This window comes from Molothrus aeneus, chromosome 9 (assembly GCF_037042795.1).
Source record: "Molothrus aeneus isolate 106 chromosome 9, BPBGC_Maene_1.0, whole genome shotgun sequence".
In the NCBI taxonomy this organism is placed as follows: domain Eukaryota; kingdom Metazoa; phylum Chordata; class Aves; order Passeriformes; family Icteridae; genus Molothrus; species Molothrus aeneus.
The window spans coordinates 18,869,960-18,886,011 of NC_089654.1; the positions used below are offsets into that span (position 1 = coordinate 18,869,960).

General features: G+C 38.0%; 1 protein-coding gene across 2 annotated transcripts; it reads right to left on the reverse strand.

Moving 5' to 3' along the window:
* Positions 1–812: 812 nt before the first annotated feature.
* Positions 813–16,052, reverse strand: FRRS1 (ferric chelate reductase 1). 2 transcript variants are annotated; one of them, XM_066555665.1, is made up of 16 exons: positions 15,962–16,052; positions 12,245–12,440; positions 11,880–12,016; positions 11,425–11,519; positions 10,594–10,744; positions 9,606–9,785; positions 8,655–8,753; positions 8,015–8,162; positions 7,522–7,638; positions 6,622–6,737; positions 6,271–6,357; positions 5,274–5,371; positions 5,060–5,118; positions 4,298–4,441; positions 3,145–3,206; positions 813–3,039 (listed from the first exon to the last, which is right to left on the reverse strand). In XM_066555665.1, the coding sequence occupies exons 1-16, from the start codon at positions 16,034–16,036 to the stop codon at positions 2,947–2,949; spliced, it is 1,857 nt and encodes a 618-aa protein (XP_066411762.1). In that variant the 5' UTR covers positions 16,037–16,052; the 3' UTR covers positions 813–2,946. The 2 variants fall into 2 exon arrangements, with proteins under 2 accessions (XP_066411762.1, XP_066411763.1); XM_066555666.1 differs by lacking the exon at positions 15,962–16,052 and adding an exon at positions 14,933–15,012.

Genomic DNA, 16,052 nt, shown 5'->3' on the forward strand with positions numbered 1-16,052 from the left:
TCTGGAATGGGTGTTTGATGGCTATCTGTATGAGATGGTTTGAATTTAAAGACTGAGTTTTTGAAAATTTTTCCAATTAGTTAATTTAGGAACACCCTATTTTGGAAAACCTTTCCACGTCAACCTCTCACGGACAGGTTACAGCGAGCAAGCAAAGCAGAAGTGCTGTTTTTTGAACAAGGGCGCCACGTAGCGTTTGTTAGGCACTGATGGAACACAAAGCAGGCAAGCTCTCCTCTGCCTTCCCTGGGTAAAGGAAACACACGGCCATTATTACACGAACTGGACGTCTCCCCATCTTGGGATTTCTGACAAAACAGAAAACAGCGCAGCACTCAGTGTAAGAAGGAGAAATGAAATACACCTTCCCTGCTTCGTGCTGCAGCCTGAAATGTCAACTAACTAAAAACTACTTAAAGCAAAACAAAGTAGCTGTGAACTCCATTACATTTGCAGCAAGTAATTTTTGTTCAAAGCACAGGCAAAGCACATGATTTGTAGCTAAGCAAAGAGCAGGTGATGAGTATTTAGAGGCCGCACCTAGTAACCAAGACAGTAAACTACTTGTGAGACTATTCACAAGTTTCAATCTGTCATCTATTTTCCTGCCAATATCAAACCCTTCTGCAGATTTTTTTCAAAGAAGTACAAAAAAAACCTTTGGAAGATATTGGAATACAATGACATATTACTTCTTACTAGTTATGCAGGAAAAGGGTAGAAATGATGTAAAATAAGCAAGTCTTTCAATCAATTAAGTTACAATATTGTACATAAGGGTTCCCATAAGAAATTAGACAACACCGCAAACAGTGGGAAGAAAAAATTTATCCAGAACAACTGACAATTTTGTCAATTTAAAAGTTGAATTAGATGTGGAACAAGGAAACTTTTTTTCTTCTTGAGGAAAAGAAACTGCTTTAAAAAGTGAAACTATTTTAACATTCAATTTCAATAATAGTTTCTCCAGGAAGTATTTACATGGCTGTAATTTATAAAACAACATCTACAAAAAACTGACAATCCATTTTGCTCCTAGGCAAGCTTCTTCTAGTTTCCTTTTGACAGCACTTTCACATTACTAAAAGGGACAAGAACTTTTATTGAGATATTTACATTCATGTTTTAAAACCCATGTTCATTGTCACATGTAAATGAAACAACCCTCAGTACAGCTATTATAGAAAGAATTTGGCATTAACCTTAACTTAAAAAGCTGACAATCATGCCTAGGTTGAGTGATTTTTCTTCTATAAATTCACAGTAGATGAAAGAGTCCCACAAAACTTTAGCAGTAGATGAGCCTGAGATTCCCAGGCTTTTTGAGATTAGAGTTCTCTAAAAAAACCTCACACCCACCCAGTTGGCCCCATGCTCCTTGTCCTTCAGCTTGGGTTGCGACTCATTTCTTTGTAGTCCCCCTTTCCCAGGCTGCATGTGACTTTCCTAAGGAAGATGATTCAACTTGGACTCACTGACAGTCAGCTGCTGCTGACAAAGGCATTAATCCCAGCTCCATAAATGCCCTTATGGATAAATCAGATATCTGAGCAGCCAAAAACATCACTGACTACAAACAAACATTCAGCTTCCTGACTATTACCTGCCCATGCAACAGGCTGCACTATGGACTTGGGAAGGTGGAGGAAGAGACAGAACCAGACAGCTTTGGTAACTGCACAGAACCACCACCTGACCCACGCCTACACGTGTTTTAGAGCTGCCCACACCTGTAGAGATGTTGCTGTAAAAGTCTATACTAAGTCAGGCCTCACTACTCATTCTCCTATCCAATCCTCCCAACATGTTAATTCCCAGCTATCTTAGTCTGCCTACCTGAAAAACATACCTTGAATTGCTACAATACTTTTCAATAAGAAAAATGAAGATGTGTGGGAGCAAGCTGTTCAGAGCCACAAAATACAACTGCAAAACATATTAAGGTTTCATTTCCAAAATGTCATTTCAAGAGTATCCCTCCATGCTTAGGCAAACCATGAACCAAAAATGTGAAACAATATAGAACCTTTTTAGTCTCTGTACCTAGTTCATATATTTGGAGAAACCTTTTGTTGACTAAAAAATTGCCCTCCAATATTCTTTCAGAATAGAGTTGTTATAGAATTATTATAGTTCTGTCTTCTAGATATGCCAGCTCAAAGGACTCTCACTTAACATTAACAGAAGCTACTTTTCCTGAAGTCAACCTAGCTCCCAATTTATGTTTTTCTCAATAGCACATATACAACTGCAACATTCCAGAGAAAGTATTTTCACTTCCATTAAAGCATCAGTTGGCATAAATGATTTAGAAGACAGAGCAGTATTTTGAGCAAGGCAAATGGTGGTTTTACTAAATACTGAAGTTCTCTTAGAGCAGACAGTGCTTTTTGCATTTTACTTTTATCTATTTAGTTCATTCATCAACCTGCATTTGTGACAATCTTTCACTAAGTTTTGAGGTTTGGTTGGGGGTTTCTTTATGCACAAAACTGTCAAGAGCAAGAAGCTGCCATATCCCATATTAGAACACAGTAAAGGGGACAGATTAATCCAGACCAGTCATATCTTACCAGTTCCTCCAAGAATATTCACAAAAGGTTTAGGGAAATGACTACTCAAATAACACTTGTGGCACATCTTCTCAGTCTTCTTTTCACCTATAAGCTTCAATCAAGTTAACTAGTGTGTTTAAAAAAATAGAGATTTCATTCCTTACTCAGGCAAAGGTTCCCATTAAAAGTCCCATCAGAAGACAGCTTTTGTAGGACTGCAGGATTTCTCTCTAGATTTGAATTCCCAATCTCCCTAACACTGAGCATGACATACACATGCTATTCTTCTTCAATTACATCTTCAGGACCATGTTGAGAAAAAAGTTGTAGTAAAAACTTGCAGATTTTTCAATTGCACGGTATTTTGTCACAAAATTCTCAAATACTTATTTCATACTTGGTTGATTGCTATCAGGAAGGCAACAAGGAATACTATATTTCCACAGACATAGATGGTTAACACAATCTGTTTAAACAGACGACCCTGCAAGAAAAGGGGAAGAAAAGTCATTGGACAGTCAGTCTTTTTATTGGTTTAAACAAAGAATGATCCCATTTCACAGTAGTTAGTTAGCAAATTGTGACTCACCTCTGCTTCTGCAGATGTGAGTGACTGCAGTATCTGTACTCTGTCATCCTCTATCACTTCAACTGTTCATGGGAAGAAAAACAGAAGTCAAGTCTGCCCTTAAGAGGAAGGGGGGTTTCATTTTTGCACTGCAGAAGTCTCAATCCTGTGACTAAGTCATACACAGCATCAAATCTGAAAAGGACTTGGGAGTTTCATTTGACATTTCAGGGTCTGTTACTATCACACTCACAGTACAAATGAAAAATTATACTGGTGCTGACATACAAAACAAATTCTGAACAATGAAGTCAAAAAAACATTTTGTCTTTCGCTAGACTGGATAATCAAAACACTGAGCTTTAAGCTAACACATCTTCCTTTTATATTTTAAGATAACTGGATTTCATAAGAAATATTTTCATTAGCCAACATGAGAACACTCATTGACCAAACATTTCAGGTTAATTTCCCTACTTCTAGGAAGTAATTACTGCAGTTAAATTTAAATTCACATCTTTTATAATCACTCTGTCCCCACATGCCACCTTAAACAGACTCTTAATTAATCAAACTTCTTCAGTTCTGCAGCTGTCTCATCTCAGCCTTAGACCCAGGTCACTCACATGTGCAGTCAGCTCCTCTCTGTGACATCAGCCAGTGAATATAACAATTTCTAATTAATTACTACCCATCTCTTCCCTAGACATATTGGAGTCAGGATTTCATATTCCTTCCCCGGTCAATGAATATGGCAAGTATTCAAGCTTGCTCCTGCAATAACAGCTATTTTTCAACATTTAAATGAAGATTAAATCTGCATTAATTAATCTGGACTTAATATACCCACCTGGGATCAAAATTATGGCAAAAAGTAATAGAGTCTCAGAAAATATTTACGTATTTCAGTCTGCACACTTTAGCCCCCTATGAACTGTGGTTTGAGAAATGAGAAGCTACTATTTAAAATGGCACAAAACCCACTCTTCTAGAACCCTTGTCTTAAAAACTGGTTTTCTTCCATATTCATTTGTCTACAGAAGATACGACACTACTAAAGAGTTATTTCCTTTCAGCTTCCAAGTTAGAGGCCAAAGAACACCTCCTGAAATTCAACCCACACTGGTTTCATTCTCAGCAAGCAAGGAGACAGCAGGAGTTTGCTGGTGTGTACCTTTACGAACAAGACAGTAGCTGTGCATTTCCAGAAGAACATCAGTACCAACATGCCAAGCTACAAAGCCAATCATGGCATAGGTGTCCCATGGGTCTGGCAGGTCAAGTGCTGGCAGATCCATTCCCAAGAACATAGTCACAACTATTCAGTAAAAACAAGATAAAAAACCCAATAAGAATGCGGTGCCAGTGTGCTTTAAAAATTCTATCAATGCTTTTTAAATAGATTTCCCATGAATTACCTAAAACTGCTTAAGGAACAACGTTAAAGGAGTTCACACAGCTGAAGGTTGTTGAGGGCTTTTTTTTGGAGGGATAGGGGGTTGTTCTGGGCTTTTTTGGTAGTCACCAGTCACAATATTAGTGCTTAAGGTTGCTGTGGAAGCTTGCCTCTATTACTAGAATTAAACCCAGCTTCTGGATCTGTAAGTGAAATTCCTGTCTTGCATTCAATAACATTGAACTATGCTACTGTAAGAACACTATTCTCACATCTTCCAAGACAAAAATAAATCATGAAGATAAGGACAGGTCCTCATTACAGAGGAATTTCAGATTTGTCAGTAATTCCTTTGGTTTTAAAGTCACTTTTTCTCTCAGTTGTATCCAATGGCCCCTTAAAACTCACAAAAAACATGGCCAAGAAAAAGGACCTTCAGACATGCCTGGACTGGATGTACATAGATGTTTTAAATGAACAACTGCTCAGCAAAAGGCAAAGCTTCTTTAAATCAGTTAAATGGGAGTTACTTCTACTCACCAGCTAATATTCTAGCTGTTGTACCAGTACTCCAGTGAAACCAGTTAAACACTTGCCTCCTACAAAACAATGAAACACATTTTATTGATTCCACCACTGGGGGAAGGAGTCAGAAATCAAAGAACATCTTTTACTTTCAAACTGTAAAAGCTTTCCATTTAAAGAAACAGTCACATTTAATTCTTGTGGCTGTAATTTAATGAGTCAGATGTACCTTGGTGCATGACGAGATGGTCTGAAACCTGCCATAAGTGGTTGAAAGATGGTCAAAGCCATCACTGCACAGCCAAGATAAGGATGAAAACCTGCTTGCTAAACAGAGGACATTTTTCTTAAAAATCATATCTATATAAACAGAGAGAAAAGACACCAAAAAGTTGCAAATTGTATTTCTTCTTGTATTAGTAAGCTACAATGGAGCAGCACTGGCAGAGGCAGCAGGACAAAATAAGCTGCCCTACAGCCAGGTGGAGATTGTTTGCCTTGGTAGCAGACACACTGGTATGTCCACTCAGGGCTTGTCTCACATTTCTGCTACATTGAGAAATTCTACCAGCTGAAGAGCAGACTAACATGACTATAGAAACCACAGTCCAAGCTCTCCAGCCTCAATCCTACGTCTCCAGGATAGACCTATTCTATAGCTCATCCCACCACTGGTCTTCTCTTTCACCCAAAAATGTTTTATTCAATTACCCCAGCTCACACCTGTGACCATATTCTTGCACCTTGAATTCAGATGCTCTCTAGGTTTTCCAACTTCTGATGTAACCTTGCATCAAACAGAATACAGGTGACAGCAAGAGGTATAAAATCTCTATCTAGCTACTGCTCCAGACTAAGCTTATCACTCACTGTTATGTCTAAGTTCACAAAAACCCTCATTCCCATGCTAATGTCAGCATCACATCCTTACTGCCCTCCCAAGATCATATTCTTTAAGGAAGACCAAAGTAGTACATAAAGAAACTATGAGCAAAGTTATTTAGGTGAAAGAGGAAGGAAGGAAAACACCAAAATTTTTCAGCCGTAGTTTAAAGGAGACAAAATTCCTCTTCTGGGCTGCCAGAATTTGTAATCAGCCTACTTAAGAACAGCTTTTGCAGAAAATTGGTTAGAAATAGTCATAATAGCTGACAGTGGACTTCCTCATTCTTTTAGTCCCCCCTTTACCTTTCAGTTAACAAACAAGACAAAATGTACACACTTACTTGGCTCCAGCCTCCTCGGTATACAAAAGGCAACACAAAAGAAATGCTTGTAAGCATGACTGTGGTCAACATAAGCATACGATGCACCTAGAAAAGTTGAGTTTGCTTTTAGAAAATCTACAATTAATACATCATTAAAAGACATTAAGGAGACCTACAGTTAAAAGATATCCTTAATCCCCACATTAGACTTAACATTTACTAGTAAAGTAGGTGAACTTCTGATTTTTAATTGTTCTACTTCATAAGATTATACCATGTTTAGTCTATTTCTTAGATCTAGTAGGTTTATAATTCTGCTTGCAATAGTGCTAGAAAATACAGCTGGAGATAGGTGGGGATTTTGCCCACCTGAAACCACAACTCCTTTCCAAATAGGAATGAGTGAGACCAGACAGGTTTGAAGAATCGTGCAACAATAACACCAATACTAACTGTGGTCATCCAAGCAACAAACATTAGTGCTCCTGAAAATAGAAAAAACAAACAAACAACCCAACAAGGTAAATGATAGGTAACTTAACTGCACACAAATACAACTTCCAAATCTATGTAATTGTTTAGTCCATATGCACATGCTTAGAATTTAACAATAATTAAAAACATATCACCTGGTTCAGACTACAGCTTTATAGCCTTTATCTTGCTAGAGAACAGAAACATCCATGCAAAAGATCATACTTTTTCCACACAACACAACAGAGCAGCTCTGGTTACTGCACATTTCACGCATGCTAATACACTTTGTACACACTGGTGAGAGAAACCATTCTATCACCAACTCAGACATCAGATGATGACAGATGACAATGCTACAAATTTGTGTGACAAAGAATGAGTGGCAGTCCGATCATGGACCTGTACTGAAGTCCAGTAGTGTGGGAGAAAAAATTCCCATTAACTTCAGTGGCTCAAGACTGCCAGTTGAGTGGCGTCTCATTTCAAATAGAACTAAACCAAATATGCAACTACAACAACTTGAAATAGAGAAAAGGAGATAAACAAGTCCCAGTTTTAAATTTAAGGGAAAAGGCAATGGTGGGTTCATTTTCCTGGGCAAAACAATCTTCCAACACTGTTCTTGAAACAAAAAAATCAGGAACTTCAATCTGCTGCCAGAGTAGGAGATCTTGCTGCCAACAGAATGTACAACACAAATGCCAGAAACACATGAGGGACTAACCCTGCAATATAACCCTCCAGTCTCAGCAACTCTAGAGCTGGGAGACAAAACTAGAAACTGCAGCTTACCATGAGCTTTGATGAGCCGTGGGGCCCGGGAACCTCCAATATCCTGAGGCAGGTCTGTGACATTGTACAGTCCATTGGTGACCAGGGGCTGACGGCGATGTTTATATATGAGTCCACCTGGGCAGTGACAAAGTGATTTATTTCTTGCTAATGAAGCCACTGCACTGGTGTGTCCATCCCTCACTCATGAATTCAAGCCCTGTTGTGACCACTGCACATAATCATACAAGCTAACACACAGTACAGTAAGAACCTAACATCATCTAAACTCACCCAGCTACAGAAAATAGAACACATATATGAGTAAATTTGCAATAACTTCCACAAGGAAACCCATGATCCAGAGAAGCAGTAAAGTTCATTGAATTAAAGGTCTCAAGCTTGGAAGCCTTAGTTCAGACACCAATTCTCATCTAAACCATATCTTACAGAAGAGTTACTAACTCATTTGGAGCTGTTAAAAGAGAAGCAACCATATGTACATCAAGTTTACCTTCACTAGCTTCCCCATCTGCCAGAAAGATGTAGTAACTGGCATCCAGATTAAATCTCCCTTTATAAGCAGGGAGACGAATCCTCCTTCTGAAAGAACATTGAAGAAGACCATCTGCAAGCCTCCAGGACACATCTTCAAGGGCATTCTGCAAAACAGGAGATACTTAATACCCAATGTTTTCAGACTGGCTGAGTAATTGGCTTAAAACTAACCCTGCAAAAGACAAGAGTATCACTGATATACAAAGAAAAAATGTAAATTATCCAGGAAAAGGGGATCCCTTCTGAATTGGCATACAAGAGGTAAGTCAGTAAGTCAACACAGCAACTCAGGGTTTGAAATTATCACAAATTTTTACAGCCTACAACATTTAACTCAGGACATACCAGTTGCAGCTGCAATTCTAGCAGCTAAGCTAAGCTTCTAAGCTCCCATCATATGACTAGCTTTACAAATTAAATTTAGACTTCAAAAGTTAATACTTACTAGGAAGTAAGAGCCCAACCAATCTCACCTTAGAGAATTATGGATCCATCTCAGTATTTACCCCTGCTGTGCAAAACAAAAGCACAAAGCAGCAGCATACCTTACTTCAAAGCTACACCTGTCAAAGTGTCTGAGTTGTTTTAAAACACACCTCTGAATCCAAAAGAGGATAACTTCGCTCCTTCAGATGGGCAGTGCTCACGTGAATGTGGTGATCCACATTAACACACAGATAGGCATCATCACCACCCTGCAGAGTCGAAAAGAAAAATACAGCCCAATAAAAAACACTACTGGCAGTCTCCAAAAGGTCTTTGATTTAATATAGGCAGCAAGACCCGAGAGATTTCTGTAGTTATCAAGCTGTTATTCCCCATTTTCCAAGCACATCAGTATTATTACTAAGGAACCACATTAAGTCAAAGAGATGACACACAGAAACACACATTATGATTCACACTCCCCTCCCAGAACAACAACCATATTATCAGAAGTTTCTTTAATTATTTAAAATTTATCAAATTGACTAGACAAGACAGAGATGGATGTCAAAAATCCACTTCAGTTACAAGATTTTCTCCTGCACAGCTGTAAAAAAAACTGGGTTGTTAAGAACCAAGTGTTCCTGCACTAGGGAGATAAATGTAAACAGCATCTCCTTTGTGCAACAAGCAGCTTATGTATTATGCATTTGTCAACAGCCTCATCCCTTAAATTTAACATAAGTCAGAAAGAAGTATCTTTCAACATTTCTAAGACTTTTTGTATAGGAGTAACATTCAAGGATCAAATGCAAATGGTTTTCTGAACAACTCAGTTTCAGGGAGGTAAGATTTTTTGGATAGGTAGAGATTGATTTAACCAGGAATTTCAGACAGGCTGAATTCTACCATAAGAGATATCTATAGGGAAATTCTACTGCAGTTATTCAGTCCTGAGCTAAAAGTGAATAGTCACCTATAAGGAACAACCTGGTTTTTTAGCACTATGGGAGAGTCACACTTTGTGTGACATCTGACGGTATTTCCATTTTCCACATGCATTTCCATTCAAACTTTACTAACATCAGAAGAAACTATGGAAAAATAAACAAAACACTCACCATCCACTGGTCCTGGGAAAAAGCAAATGCTAAATATCCTTCACTTGGACCACTCATTTCAATAAAAACTGAACTCCCCTCTCGTTGGAAGGATAGAAAAAAACATGAAGCACTCCCAGGATCACAGTTTGTAGGGTTCCTAATGCAGAACTTCGTAATTCCACAACCTGACGCACTAAACTAAACAATTAAGCAAAGAAATTGTGAGCAATGAGAGTTTCCATTCTCTTCCTCCTTTTTATCCATGGTAGAAAAAAAGCATACAAGGAACAACATCTGTGTCTCCATTAACAATCTCTTAATCCATGTCTACAATTACTCTAGGACTACTAAGTAAAATGATGGTGAATTCCAAGCAAAATTTGAGTTGAATTTTCATTTTAAAGACATTACAATATAATAACTTTGAAAAGTCAGCAAGAACTTCAGGAAAAAAAAAACTTCCTTTGGTCTAATATTTAGAGAGGTAGCATCAGCTGTAAATGAGAAAGAAAGTAAGGGACCTACAGCTTTATGCTTGCTTTTTAAAGTAGAAACTCCACTGATACACATTGAGAAAATACATTGATTATAAGCCACAGTTATCCTGGATCAAATAGCTTGCTCAATCTATTCAAGACTCAGCAACAAATCAGCGAAACAGATGAGCTCAGAAAGGAAAGCTTCTGAGCCTGCAGTTGCTAAATAGGAAGTTATTAGTCAAGAGCAGATTAAGTCTTTTCCCATCTCTCATGAGAAGTATGCATAACATTTTCTGATCATTGATTTCTAAACTTTCTGTTAATCTTCTCACCTGTGTGCCGCATGAGAACATTTAACCCTGCAAAGTTCAGGCAACTCACCTAAAGGTAGCTGTCGTGTTCTTAGCCTTAGATATCAAAGTTACTCATCCACCATCTCTGTTACTAGGCTGTATCAATGTCATCTCATTAAATTCCAGTCATCACAAGCATTAAAGATTGCCTGATTTAGCTTTATCATTACTTACTGGCTTTGATATGTAGGAAACTGGGTGTGAAGTTGACATAGCCTTTGATGTTGCATGCAAAGGTGGTGTTGGGGACCGCGCATCAGGCTGAGAAACAATGGGACCCGGAATTTTCACCCAGAAAATTCTGTATTTCTTCACAACTGTGGCTCTTAAAAAACACAACACACAGAGAATAATTACAGTATATATTTATAGTTGGCTGTTACTTTAAAAAAGAAAATCTATAGTTCACAGAAATTATTTGTAAAACCCTCATCTCTATGGAGATCTCTACCATTTTAGGGATTGAAGAAGAAAGTATCTTAAATCTTAGAAAAAGAATTTTAAAACATAATACCACATGCTGCACAGAATATAAGAAACTTCCATGCCTATGGCATAGATTAGAACTTCAGAGAACAGTTGCATTGCTTCTATCCTGTAGTTCAGAAAAAGCTTGTAGTGTAACAGGAGGATATACATATCATTTAGTGAGGTACAGCAAAGAGAAAGATTCTTAAGTGTATATTGCAGGTATGAGAAGTGAGAAGGTAGCTAGAAAGACTAAAGAAATCAATCTTCAATCCCCTTATACACTTCCTGGGAAAAGGAAAAAAAAAGGAAAGGAAAGAAAAGGAAAGGAAAGGAAAAAATTACCTTCAAGCTCTTCCTAAAAAAGTATCTGCATTAACACAGACTCTGCAGCAAGTAAGGGGTGTTAACTTTTCAGGTCATTGGATCCAAGGACTTTTCAGTTGCTGGACAATATTTGATGGACAATGGTACAGGTTTACCTTTTCTGCATTTTAATAAATATAATTAATATAAACCTATACCAAGTTTACTTACAGAAACTGTACATGTTTTGGAGCATCTTCAGGAGCAATCCAATAAACTTTTATGTCTTTCTTTTTTGCTTTACTTGTGTGACTGACAGCTGAATTCTGAAAACACACATATATCAAGAATTACACAGTGGATAAACATTTTGTTACTTAACACAGTCAGGAGAGGCTGCAGCTTAATCCTACACAAACACTGCAGTTACACTGCACTACCCCAGTCATCATCAGCTCAGGTGAGGTGTAGCACAGCAACTTACTCATACTAACAAACTTCAAGACTAAAAGGAAGGACTTTCAATCCAGAAAATTCCAGAAATGAGCTAGAGGTCCCTGCAGCATTTTATACAGAAATAGTGAGATTTTCTTAGTAAGGATATGCTCCACTTTTTAACAAGAAGATGAAGAGATAGAACAAGCCCCTCAGTGCCCACTAAATAATTGTGAAGCACTGGATTCTACCTTGGTACGACCACATGTCAGCAGCTGAGAACGTCTCCGGTCAGCTAGCACAAAAGATCCAACTGCAGGGCTATCCTGGCGCTCTGCATCCCGGGCTTGTATGAAAAATCCTTCAAAATCTGGTCCAGACAGATGAACTAAAGCAAGAAGAAGAATAAGGAAGTTTAACTCTACTCCAGAGGAAGAAGGAAGTATTTCAACAACAACTACCAGACACTCATTTTACAAGTACTGAATGATGGTTAATGGATTACCTAAACAAGTTTCAACTGCTTAGAGAAATCCAGTATACAAAACTGAGGAAAGACACATTATAATACAAAGAAACAATAAATTAAACTCTTCAGCTGTAACTGACACAATACCTTCTATATTGTCCCCTGGTTTAAATTCAGTCCCATTCACTGTAATGGTGTGCTCAGGTGACAGATGAGGAGAGCCACCATGACAGGGTACCATGCTAGTACAGGCTTCTCTTACTTTTCCATTTGGATAGCCAACCACAGATGCATAGAGGCAAACAAACATCCAAACAGCAACAGCAAAAACAGGCAGCTTCATCTGTATAAAATAAAATTTACAGGCAATTAAACACAAATATTTACATTACAGGTCACCATTCGTCTTTAGGAATCAGTTGAATGGTAGAATACAAAACCATGTTCAAAAAAAGCATTCATGAGAAGACACCACTCCCAGCTTCTGAATAACTTCTGCTTCTGATAACTGCCAGACATTGTTAAAATGTTCAGATACCATATTTCAGGTCATCTACAGGCTGTCGATGGATCCCTCCATCTACTGGATGGATTATTTCCCTCCATGCATTTTGACAGCACTTTTTTAAAAAAAAAAGTCTTTTGTCAATCCCTCTCCTGTTCTCTCTCTATCAAAACAAAAAATTCAAGTTCCTTAAACATCATGCACAGGACAGATAGATCTTAAAACATGCTTCACAGATATATAAAGGTCAACAGTATTGAGGAACTACACAGCTATTATCAAGCCCATTTTTATTAATCATAGCTTCAAATTTTGCATCATTACAGACTGCCTTTTGTTTCCACAACCCATGTCTATTTCCTCACAGATGACAAATAATTCCCCAGTAACAAGTTCTTCTTTCTGCAGGGAAACTAAAGTTGCCAAATGCCAGAAATAAAATTTATACATGCAAGAATTAGAAATTGGTATGAAGATTTAGATAAAAAATATGTATGTTTGCTGCAGACAAGCCCAAGATTTCTTCTTTGAACTCTTCCTTTTGGATATTGGACCTCTAGACAATTAGTCAAACAATGGATTTGGCTTGTCACACTGTTGTCAAGGGAACAACATGCATGAAAGACAAGGGATAGAAGGACTCCGGATCCTAAAACAGAACCCCTAACCTCAGCTTTCATCATACAATGTTTTGCCCCACCACAATATTGTTTTCATAAAAGCTGTGGCAATTGTTTTGCTGCTCCAGTAGCATGCAGGGCTTACAGCTGTACTGTGGTTTACAGAACACCTTAGCGAACAAAAGAAAGCGTTTCCACATCCAAAAGGCCAGGAGAACAGGGAGAAACTTTATTTCACTCCTTAGGCACAAGAAGTGAGTTATCAGCTCTGGTGCAACACAGACCAGGCAAGTAGGCCTGCCTTCTGGAAGGGCCGTGCCCATTTTGCAACAAGTGATAAGATGTATCAGGTTATGAAGTTCCCTGACAGCATGGATGGACATGAAGATAAGAAACACACAGAGCCATTTCAGACTGAATTCTCGACACCTAAAAAACAGCCAAATGAAGATAAGGCACATAATTATCTTACACAACAGGAGTCATCAACATGAACTCTTCCAAAGTTCTCATACATGGAAATCCACAATTTTCAAGGCAATGATATATTTGTACTTCAACATATGGGCTCCTCAGCAATTTTACACCACTAAATAGAAGAAAATCAGAGGTAACAGTGTGTTGAACAGTTAGGTTTCAAGAACTAGAAAATTCTAGTCTCTCTCAACACTCAACTCCTCCCAAATATTCAAGATAGCATTATGATCATATCTTTAACTTCTACTTCAAGTATTTCCTTCTAATTGATTTTTATACATAAGTTAAAGATGCCTATAGAAAGCTAAAGACTAAGGTTTAGTACAATTATATGTACCAGAGAAAATTTCAAAACAAGAAGAGATAAGGCTGCATATCACAGAGACAAGAAAAAGAGTAGGGTAGTATTCTGCTTTAAGTAGCAGAGGATGTGGTAGGGATGTAAAGGAAACAAGACATATTCTTGTCAGATTCAACTGACTCAAAAGCTGGCAGAAGAAAAAGATTAAGTAGAGATTAATAGAATTTAAAAAAGATCTGAAAAAAATTTGGATAAACGGAGAGCAGTAAGTTACTTCTTCCTGTGCTGAAAACAACTCTACAGTACCTGATGGTAGCCCTGGTAGCCTAATAGCTCATAAGCACAATGCTCACACTCCAACTCAGGATCTCTTCATAGAACTAATCTTCTTTCAGCTGTTTAAATTCATTAGCTACCTAGTGTGAAATCTATAACTTCAGAGAGGAGGAAGAGATGAGACAACAGTCAAGGCAAACATACTGCCAACTCAAAGGTACAAAACTACCATTGACAGAAATTTCTCCTGAGCACCACCAGACAAGAGGGCCAACAAAAAAGGAAAGAACCACCTGAAGGGGAATAAGCTATATTAATATAAGGGGTTTATGACACATTCCTTTAGAAATAGACCCCTACAAAGGGAAAGAAGACAGTGTTGCTGTCCAAGAGTCACCCTCCCTCTCAATTCATAGAAAGAGCTTGAGTTGTCCTCTTCTGCTTAGTTAAAGGTGGTCATATCAAGACAGCTGGATTGAGCAAGGACAGAAAACATATTCATACTAATTCATTACTTTTAAAATATAAACACACAAACCCCCCCAGGCACACAAAAAATACACACCTCAGCATTGTGTTCTTTCTAGGAAAGAGAATTTCAAGGGCATATGTGTTTCAAAATTATTTTTTGTAACAGTTTGAGCATAGGTACTTACAGTACAGCTAGTCCTTCTGTTGCAGTGACAAAGCCTGAGTAAAACTGCCATTGGCTTTCTACTTGTAGTAAAACAATTTATATGACTTTGTAATACCTTCTATTTGGTTTGCATCTAACTGTATTAACCTTTACCATATCCAGGAAGCTTGTCTGAAAAAAGAAGCAGTACACACACAAAAAAAAAGTAAGGTTTATAAGAGAATCTTTACTTCAGGTGCATGTTATACAGCTTCCCCACAGTTGAGCTGAAATGCATGAAGCCATAATGAGACACTGACTCTGCAGCTTCCTTTGCTTTTTCACACACTTTCCCAGACCTCAAAGAGTTTCATACTAAGTAATTACTTCGTTATCTTCTGGTGCAGTTAAGGGCAGGCAGGCAGGGGGAACCTACAACCAGCTTTTGATACCTTCTTCCTCCAAGTATTAGCTGACATAAATTTGCAGCATGATTTTAAAGCTCATTATATATTTACTCCCTATCAAAGAGGCACTTTCTTTTAGAAGAAGAATAAACAATTTTTAAAATATGGTAACCTTCTCTTTTTTCCATATATCTCACCAAGAATGAACAGGAGTCAAGGATTTTGCCCTTTCATTTGTTTGCTTTAATGATTTTACTTGGGCAGCTGCTCTGCATAGAATCTTCATGGCCCCATCCTTGAAGAGCTTTTATCTATATGAAGAGCTCAAAGAGAGACTCATCTAAAAAGATGTAGTTTGTTATCCCAACAAGTAACCTCAAGAATAGCACGAGCACATTTACTGTCACAGTTACCATAGAGCCGTCTCCTATGCACGTTAAAAAGAAACAAAATACAAAACTAATATTCTCACAACAAGAAGCAAAAAGGATACCAGAGGAACGTTGGTGGCATGGCTTTGAGATAAAATAAGCCATAGCTTACCTTGACTCATTAAAGCATACAGGTTTAGGAGTTCTCTAAAGCAATTCAGAAATCTTGCATAAAAGGCAGCATCTACACAGTGCCCTAAAAACGCCACCAGATTTTACTTTGCTTCATACCTGCTGTAGATATTCTATTAAACAAATACACTTTCCAAAAAGCTTGCAGTACCCACTTCGAGCACTCACTGGCATCAGTTTAACCAAAGCA

Coding starts and splice junctions, on each gene's coding strand:
- FRRS1 (XM_066555665.1), bottom strand. CDS start 16,036: ATGCCAGTGAGTGCTCGAAGTGGGTACTGCAAGCTTTTTGGAAAGTGT. Junction 12,017..12,244: donor ACCAGGGGACAATATAGAAG/GTATTGTGTCAG, acceptor TTCTTGCTTTAG/TTCATCTGTCTGGACCAGAT. Junction 4,442..5,059: donor AACAGCTAGAATATTAGCTG/GTGAGTAGAAGT, acceptor TTTACTGAATAG/TTGTGACTATGTTCTTGGGA.